This window comes from Schistocerca piceifrons, chromosome 1 (assembly GCF_021461385.2).
Source record: "Schistocerca piceifrons isolate TAMUIC-IGC-003096 chromosome 1, iqSchPice1.1, whole genome shotgun sequence".
NCBI lineage: Eukaryota > Metazoa > Arthropoda > Insecta > Orthoptera > Acrididae > Schistocerca > Schistocerca piceifrons.
The window spans coordinates 455165638-455175617 of record NC_060138.1 but is presented as its reverse complement, the minus strand read 5'-3'; the positions used below and the strand labels follow the sequence as shown (position 1 = coordinate 455175617).

At 37.0% G+C, this 9980-nt stretch overlaps 1 protein-coding gene across 1 annotated transcript in view; it reads left to right on the top strand.

Annotated features, from left to right (window-relative positions):
- Positions 1–1370: 1370 nt before the first annotated feature.
- The window catches only part of LOC124712423 (mutS protein homolog 4-like), a 287464-nt gene continuing 278854 nt past the window's right edge, over positions 1371–9980 (top strand). Inside the window, exons 1-3 of the mRNA XM_047242719.1 lie at positions 1371–1539; positions 1616–1985; positions 2064–2200. Coding sequence (XP_047098675.1) covers positions 1461–1539; positions 1616–1985; positions 2064–2200 — 586 coding nt within the window. The 5' untranslated portion in view covers positions 1371–1460. The remainder of the gene's footprint in view (positions 1540–1615; positions 1986–2063; positions 2201–9980) is intronic.

Here is a 9980-nt window from a genome sequence, read left to right as displayed (position 1 = left end):
GTTTATACATTTTTACGTACATTTAACGATTTATGTATGAAGTACTTATATAAGAATGTAAAATGACCATGGAAGCCACATGAATAATAATAATATGTACCTTATTAATTTTCATGTATAATGATTGGAGCCAATTTAAGGCCCACAAACCGCCGCTTGGGACGCCAAGCTGAGAGAGGCGCCACAACTATAAGATTTCAGTATACAACTTATCACTATTAGTATGGATACTTGTGGCACCAAGATATGAAGACAAATGCGGATCACAGTTAGTACCGATAGCGATAACTAAACACATGGAACTGAATGACCGAAAAGGTGTGGAGAAGGGAATGGAAACGGTGGGTGGGGTTCGGACAGAGGGGCAAGTGAAGGTGCCAAATGATAACTCGCTTGAGTGCAAAAATGTTCTCGAACCAGAGTTGATTACGATGTAACATTAGTTGACATGAGTATTATTAGAATCTGTCATATAGTACTTCACTGTATCCATTAGTCTAAATTTCATGAAAAATTCATGATTGTGAATAAGGTAAAACCACTGACTCGTTTCTTATCCTAACAACTCTTAATGCTCTTAGGATCGACGGAATTCGAGTAAAATAAAAATTAAATAAAGTTGGCTCTGCTACTGCTAAAGGACTAGAACATTTTTTCTACTCTATGCCACTGCATTTTACATTTACAAAAAAAAATGCACGAAGCGTATAAATTCACGATAAATCACAAAAATTTAAAAGACACAGCCTTCACTATGCTTGTCCGTCGTCTTTTGGAGTATTACTGGGCAGTGAGAGGATTGACAGAGCACATCAAAAGAGTTCAAACAAGGGCCGCTCGCTTTGTATTATATCGAAATATGGGAGAGAATGTCTCGAATATCATATACAAGTTTGTATGGCAATCACGAAAATAAAGGCGTTTATCGTTGTGGCGAGATCTTTGCACGAAATCTCAATCACCAATTTTCTCCACCGAATACTAAAATATTTTATTGACTCCCATCTACATAGGGAGAAAAGAGCATCGTAATAAATTGAAAGAAATTATAGCTTCCCTGGAAAGATTTAATTGTTCATTTTTCCCATGATCCCATTCGAGAGCCGAAAGTAGTTTTATGAACCGTCTATGAAATCGGAGAGTGGTCATGTAAATGTAGACGTAGAAACACATATTGCTTCGGCAGGGATTCTTTTAACTGCAAACACAGCTAATATGATGCAATGAAATCACACTTGTGAAGGGACTACATTTCATTAAGGACCTATTCAGTTTTTGAAGTCAGGATTTTTTCCCGGTAGACGGGCAGGTGGGACATGAGTTACTAATCTCTTTGGTCCATTTGTTGTATCTCTGCGCCGTGGCTATTACCCGCAAATTTTTGAAATAAAGAATTTGAGGGACTTCGTTGGAGATTCATTACATATACTTTTTGTATTGAAGATCTACGTTAAACAAAAATGAATGTCATAAGGACGGATAAAACAAATTCCAGAAATAGGGGATGGCCGTTTCTTCAAAACGTACGGGCACGGACAGGTAAGTATCAACTTTTTCTCATTCAGATTTACTGTTCAAGGTACAATAAGTCATATAAATGCTATTTTTTCCGCAGTTGGTATGATTCCAAGAGGAATACGTTCAGGGGTTACAACAGGTATCTCTAAATGCCAATCCAACGCTTTCTTTAAGACACCTGGTTATATTGCTTCGGCGTCAGTTTCAAGGTCGTCGTCGACAGCTCCGAACGCTGAGGAAAGAATAAGCGCTCGCCTTTCTTCGCTAATGGCAAATACTACCCCGCATTCTTCAACGACTACAGATAAAAATCCAAACTCGATTTTGGCTATCTTAAATAAATTTGCCAATAAAACTCCGTCGAGTAAACAAACGTCTGTGCTCCCCAGGACATCATCATCGTCATCATCATTTCGAAATGCAGCTACCCGTTGGTCGACGTCGGATGGTCAGAAAACGCTTGTAAGGTGCGCTAATTTAAATTATATAAATGCTGATATGGTTTTGTTTTCTACAGACTCAAAAAATAACAATGTGTAAATCAGGACCAGCACTTCCAGTGGCAGTGGAGGTCAGACGCGCAACAAATCATCGACTTCAAGAACTCCAATGAGGACTCCAGTACGAACACCAAAATCAATGACAACTACATCATCAGAAAGTGACGCTACTTGTATCGTTGGTAAATCACTTTGTTTAATTACATTTACTTGTTCTACAGTTCACTAGTCAATGGCCATGCTGACCATTACATTACTCTTATAAAGATTACTCTTACTGCTGTGTAGAATGCATTGTATAGAGAACATATTGTGCCTGTTATTGCCATAGTTGCAAGTATTGCAATTTCCAGCAGAAGTATTATGATAAGTTGAGTAAATCGGCAGGTCTCTTAGTTTATAATAATGTATATTTGTTAGTGGCACTATATAGCTAGTTATATCTTTTAATTTACTGTTCTTGAATCTTTGTGCATTTGCTCAAAGATTTTTCTACTTAAAGGTATTAAGTGGGTGGGTGATAAGTGACTTAATTATTAAAAACAAATGAAAAAGTTGTGCTTTATGAACATTGAAAACTTCTTGAACTAGACAGTGTTGTTGGTTGGTGTATATTTTTATTGTTACTACAGTTTTACCAATCTGTCGAATTTTCTGCCTTAGTCAAGATCATAGCATTGTTGTTTACTCATATGAGCATATCAGATTTTGAACCAAACCACTACAATGATGTTTTTAAGTGGAAGAATCATTCCTTGACCACAGTTTTGCTGAAATTTTGGGAAAATCCACATACACATACAGCAGAAAATTGATATTATTGAAAAATGGACATTTAGAATTTTAAAAAATAATGAAGATCACCATCAGTAGCAATTCATTTTTCTACTTCAATCTTTTCACTTTTGCAGGTTGCCTACATAGATGTATTTTGTAGCTAGGAACAATTAATCCATAGAGCATATGGTGCACTTTATTGTAGGTGTAGGTTGTGTTTGAATTTTCTGAAGTTTCTCCTATTGTTGATCTCTGCATGAGCCTGATTACAAGCTGCCATGAACTTTTAGGTTGTGAGGAAGGTACCTCCTGTGAGTGGTTAAATTCATTACTTTGTGCATATGCTTCGTAAAGCAGTGATTCATGCATTCAGGCTCCACATTCAGCTTAGGTTACAGCAGGTGTGGTATGGGAGGTGTAATATTATTTTGGGCACAAAATATTTCATGTGTTTGAGCTCTAAATTGAGTACATTTACATCTACATCTATACTATGGAAACCACTGTGATGTGCATGGCAGAGGGTACATCCCTTTGTACCAGCTGTTAGGGTTTTACCAGCTATTAGGGTTTCTTCCTGTTCCATTCATGTGTGGAGTGCTGGAAGAATGATTGATTGAATGCTTCTTTGTGTGCAGCAATTAAACTAGTGTTATCCTCATGATCCCTATGTGATACATTGAGGGTTGTAGCATATTCCTAGAGTAATCATTTAAAGCCGATTCTTGAAACTTTGTTAATAGATGTTCTCAGGATAGTTTACATCTATCTTCAAGAGTTTTCCAATTCAGTTGCTTCAGTATCTCTGTGACACTCTCCCACAGATTAAGCAAACCTGTCACCATTTGTGCTGCCCTTCTCTGTATACATTCAGTATCCTCTGTTAGTACTATCAGGTACAGATCCCACACACTTGAACAATATTCTAGAGCCAGCTGCACAAGTGATTTGTAAGTAATCTCCTTTGCAAACTGATTGCTCTTCCCCAGTATTCTACCAATAAACCGAAGTGTACCACCTGTAATACCCAAGACTGAGCCTGTGTGATCACCACCTTTCATATCCCTATAAAGTGTTGCACCATGGTATTTGTATGAGTTGGCCGATTCCAACAGTAACTTATTGTTATTATAGTCACAGGTACTAAGTTTTTTTTTTTGTAAAGTGCAAAATTTTACATTTCTGAACATTTAAAGAAAATTGCCAATCTCTGAATCACTTTGAAATCTTATCAAGATCTGACTGAATATTTATGCAGCTTCTTTCAGGTAGTACTTCATTATAGATAACTGCATTATTTGCAAAAACCCTGATTTCACTGTTAATATTGTCTGCAAGATCATTAATATACAACATGGACAGCAAAGGTCCCAACACACTTTCCTGGGGCATGCCCAATGTTCCTTATACATCTGACGATGACTCTCCATCCAAGATAACATGCTGCATCCTCCTTACCAAAAAGTTCTCAGTCTGGTCACAAATTTCACTTGATACCCCATATGACTGAAGAAGCGTAGGTGTGGTACTAAGTCAAATGCTTTACAAAAATCAATAAATACTGCATGTACCTGATTGCCTTGATCCAAAGCTTTCAGTATGTCATGTGGTATTGTGGAGGTTATTCTGTTCAAAATATCTCATTATGTTTGAGCTCAGAATATGTGCTAAGATTCTACAGCAAATCGATGTCAAGGATACTGGACGTAAGGGACTGCTGCTTGTGAATTACATTGAGATTTCTGACAAAGTAGATTCCATATCTCAGAAGTGGTGCTGTGCACTGACATGGCAAGAAGATATTTGGAAATCATGCCAACCACTATAAGGCACCGTGCAAAAGCGGCATGCAATCACTGCCAATGCCTCATTAGGATTGTTCATGGGGGGAAAGCATATGAGGTGTAAGTGCGTGTTGCTGGGTACAGTCTTGGCAGGAGTAGGCCAACATCTTGTTATTGTTAGCAAGTCTTGGCTAATAGACATGGTAATGGGTCAATAACTCAAATAGCAGGTGCGTATGTCACTAAGGATGCTGTCAATCTGAGAACTGAATCGAGCTACAGAAAAATCATAATTGCAATCCTGAGCTCTGACAAACTTAATTTTATTTTTCTTTTATAGCTGATTCGACTTTGTTGGCTATATTAGGGATAAAATGAATGTAGTAATTAACTTCACTCCATATACTGAGTACTTGTTTGGAGAAAATGACATTTTTATAAATCTTGTTTAACACCTGCATCTTTTGAAGCAATGGATACAAAGTCACAGATTTTGTGTGTAGTTCTGGTAAGTGCTTTTGTTTATCATCTCCTTCTGTGGATTAGGTGTCAATATCACCTTTCCAGTCTCTATCATCTGTCCATCTCTTATGATGTCTGCCTAGTTTTTTCTTTCTGTTCGGGTCTTTTTAGGCAATCTATTTGCTGTCATTCTCTCAGCATATCGTTCAATTTCATTTTATCCTCTTCCGTATCTTGTCATTAACTGAAAAGATTTTTAAAATTGATCTTATTGTTTCATTCCTTATTTCATCCATTTTATTACAGCCTCTTACATATCTTATGAACTTCATCTCTGCTGCTTGCATACCCGATTTTTCTTTCTTTTTTTCTATTTCCCATGATTCAGAGCCATATGCAAGAGTAAACACATTCATAACTTCATAGAATTTCATTTGTGTTTCTTCCAGTTGTTCCACAGATGCCTTGATGTTTATTAACCTTCTTCTCAATGTCTTTGTCATAGTTAAAACTAATGTCACCTAAGATAACTGAAGTAGGATACTTCTTCTAAAAATTTATCATTTGTTGTCATTTTCTTGTCACATTACCAATATCATCAGTCCAAAAAGCAACTAATGGGAGTTATTTCTCTAGGAAACACTGTAAACTTGCTGCTGTGTTATTATTCTCTAAAGATAAGCACTTGAAACAATACAGCATGAATGCTGTGTAAATCATGAGCAGCTGTTTAGTTTGGTATGAAGCAGAGATTGCAGGTATGAATTGTACAAACTGGTTTCTGACAAATATGAGGTGAAATCAAAAAGTAAGTGACTTTTGCAATTTCTCACCATAGGGCTTGGTAACACCGCTAGCATACAGGGCTGAGGTATTGTCATATGCAACAATTCCATGCAAACATGTCACTCTTATTCCACGTTAGTTGTTGTATTGTAATAGCTGTGAAACATGGCAGTTCCATTGTTGATCTGCACGAAGGAGGAAATGAGGGCAGTGATTTGCCTTTTGTTTGTGGAAGATGTTAAACCCGTGGAAATTATTCATTGAATGCAAGCACGGTGTGGTGATGGTTGTTTATCACAAAGCAAGATCTATGAATGTTTAGAGCACTTCAAACAGGGAAGAACTTCTCTATGTCACGAAGAAAAATGAGGCAGGCCATCAATGTCAACAACTGACGAAACTTTGGAAGTCATTGAGGTTATGCTGATGGAAAACAGATGAATCACAGTGGGCAAAATCACCAACATTTTACTTATCAGTCATGGTTCAGCATATTCCATCTTACACTACAGGCTAGATTTTTGGAAAGCACGTGCAACATGGGTACCAAAAGAATTGTCAGCATAGTGTAAGACACAAAGAATGGACATCTCTCATAAACATCTGGCCCATTATCATCACAAGGGAGATGGATTTTTACTGCAAACCATTACTGTAGATGAAACTTGGGTGCATCATCACGAACCGGAAAGTAAGGCTACAGGCATGGCTTGGAAACACTCATCATCACCAGAAGTTAAAAAATTTAAATGGCGCCCATTAGCTAGTAAGATTATGCTATGGCTATTCTGGGACATGAAGGGTGTGGTAGCCGTTTATTTCATCCCAAGAGCCAAAACTGTAAACAGTGAGAAATATTGTGTTGTATTGTGTTGTGAACTAAACTGAAACCTGCAATCAGATGCAAATGTCATGGAAAACTGCAAAAAGACATAATACTGCAGCAAGGTAATGCTCAGCCACATTCTGCCAAACAGACAGCTGAAACAATAAAGAAGTTGAGATTCGAATTGCTGGAACACCTGCTGTACCTTCCAGACCTGGATCCAAGCGAATTCAATATGTTTGGACCATTGAAATAAGCTCTCAGGGGAAGAAGAAGATCTGCAACCAATGCAGAAGTCATTGATGCATTGCATAATTGGTTACAGGTGCAACCAAAAAACGTTTTTCCTGACAGATTCAAAAAACTTGTGAAACATTGGACAAATTGCATTGAAGTGTAAGGAGGTTACATAGAACAATAATATATGCTCCAGTTTTCTTTCATTAGAATAAATATTCCTTTTCTCAAAAATCCCTTTACTTTTTGACTTCCCCTCATACTTTTTGCACTATTTTCAAAGGAACAAATTCTTTCAGTGGGATGAAAGATAGAAATCCACTACTGACGAGAATTTATAATAGCCTTGAAGTTACAACATAAACAGTTTCCCATTATTTTTATGTGACTGCTAATAGCAGGACACATTCATTTACAGAAAATTGCTCTGCCATCACTAGAACTATCAGTCTGTCTAATTCATCTTTAAATTTGCTCTGGAGAGGATGAGGAAAAGGCTAAAAAAATACATGCAACGTGATGGATGGAAGTGAAGCAATGTGAGTTTCAGACTCTGACACAATAATGTATGTGCATAGGATTCCACTGCTGGTGTTAATTTCAATAAAATCCATGTGGGTTTTAGGCTGCACCAGTTTATAGCACTAAAAACAACTATAAAATAAAAGCAACTTCATGTGATGGCATGGAGAATCACAATCATGTAAGTTAGCAGCCTACATGAAAACTTACAGTTTCCACTGGAAACAGAGAGTAATGGCACTGTTTCTTTATTGAACGTAGAAGTATGCAAAACATTTAGTGGCAAACCAGGATGTAAGATGTTTCACGCAAAGTTGCACCATTGTCCAGCACAAAAAAATGATGTGTTGTGTTCACTGACAGTGTGGGCTCACCATATAAGCACTGTTGACAACCGTCCTTTTGAACCAAACAAGCTGCACAATGTTCTATGCAAATGGATATGGTTGTAAAAACATAAAATGTGCTATGAGACACAGTGAAGACTAAGTAGATAATGAAACTGAAGAACATCCCATTGCTGCTTGCTTACTATATATGAGAGGTACAACGAAGGAATTTTTCCTATGCTTCAGAGTGACCTTAGAATCTATTGAGACCCACAATTGATTTCATAGATGCTCTCCACACCTCAGGTTTTTACGAACCGCAGTGTGATGTATTGATGTCTATGTTGGCATAACCGGGAAACTGATTAGTAGTTGCTTTCTGGAGCAAAAATAGTATGTACAACTTAGGCAACACAGCAGACAGCAATAGCCAAATATCACCTGGACTGTGACCAACCTATCAGTTTTCAGAAAGTCCATAAGCTTGCTCAGTAGCCATGGACACAAAAACATAAACTAAAACAATCGAATAATGACAGTACAATGAAGGGGGTTGATTGCTACTCACCATATGAAGGAGACGTTGACTCACAGACAGAGACAACAAAATGATTGCTATACATTTTAGCTTTCAGCCAAAAACCTTTTTTCTGAGGTAGGAAACACATAATAATAATAATAATAATAATAATAATAATAAAGATTTTATTGTCTTTAGGCCATTACAGCAATTGACAATGTCAAATGAAGTTACAATTTATAATACAGTGTGATAAGGTATTGACTACTGAAATATTTTAGCTTATATTACAATAAATGTACAGTGGGTCATCTTTTGGATTACTGCATTTTACAGTTGAAGAATTCATTGATATCATAGAACGGGTGGGTAATAAACCATTCATGCAGTCTTTCTTTGAATGTATGTTCAGGAAGATCCTGTATGGCATGTGGCAGCTTATTAAATAGCTTGTGTCCTGTGACTTCATAGCTATTTATTGATTTTGATAGTCTGTGGTAAGGCGTGTATATGTGTTTGATGCTTCTTGTGTTGTAACAATGTACATTTTCTCTACGTTTCACATCTTGTAGGTTCTTCTTCGTAAAGATTAAGACATTGTATATATAGAGGTTTATTACAGTCAACATTTTTTGTTTAGTAAATAAGGGTTTGCAGTGAGCCTTATGTGAAGAATTTGTAATTATCCTAATGGCTTTCTTTTGCAATAATAGGATGTCATGTATATGACTACAGTTACCCCACAAGATAATGCCATAGGATATTATACTCTGGAAAAATGCAAAATAAGATGATCTGATGTATGTTTCAGGTACACAATTTCTGAGTTGTCTTAATAAATAAATTACTCTAGATAGTTTACTACTAATATAGTTTACATGTTGGCCCCAGGATAACTTTTTGTCCAAATAAACTCCCAGGAATTTAACAGAACTAGGGTCATCAGATAGTGGCTTGTCTCTTAGAGTGAAGATTATCTGCTGAGTTTTATTTTCATTTAGCAGGAAACTATTTGCTCTGAACCAATATGCTGCATGAGTGAGTATATTTTCAGCACAGGTTTTAAGATCATTAAGACTGTTACTGCTATGGAGAAAAGTCGTATCATCTGCATACAATACAGTGGTGGATCTAATAAACGAGGGGAGGTCATTGATCATTATCAGAAACAGGAAGGGCCCCAGTACAGATCCCTGAGGCACACCTACTTTAACATTTTCTATGTTTGACATTTCCTTACCAACACAAACTACCTGTTTACGGTTGTTGAGATAAGCTTTTAATAATCTGAGACTGTTTTCTTTGATGCCGTAGAATTCTAGTTTCTCTAGTAGTGGCATGTGCTCAACACAGTCGAAGGCCTTGCTTAGGTCACAGAATGAGACCTGAGCAAAGCCTTTGTTCTCAAAAACTTTGAGGATGTAACTGACTACCGTGTTGATTGCATCAATGGTCGACAGATTCTTCCTAAACCCGTATTGTGTAGCATTAATTATTCCTAGATTCTCAAAGTGAGATGATAATTGTTGGTACATGATGCATTCTGTTACCTTGGAGAATGTGGGTACTATTGAAATAGGCCTGTAGCTAGATGGAGAGTCTTTATCTCCCTTTTTGTATACTGGGACAATCCTAGACAGTTTTAACTCATCAGGAAAATATCCCTCAAGTAAGCACTTGTTTATGCAATGGGTTAAGGGGTAGAGAATGCAGTCACAC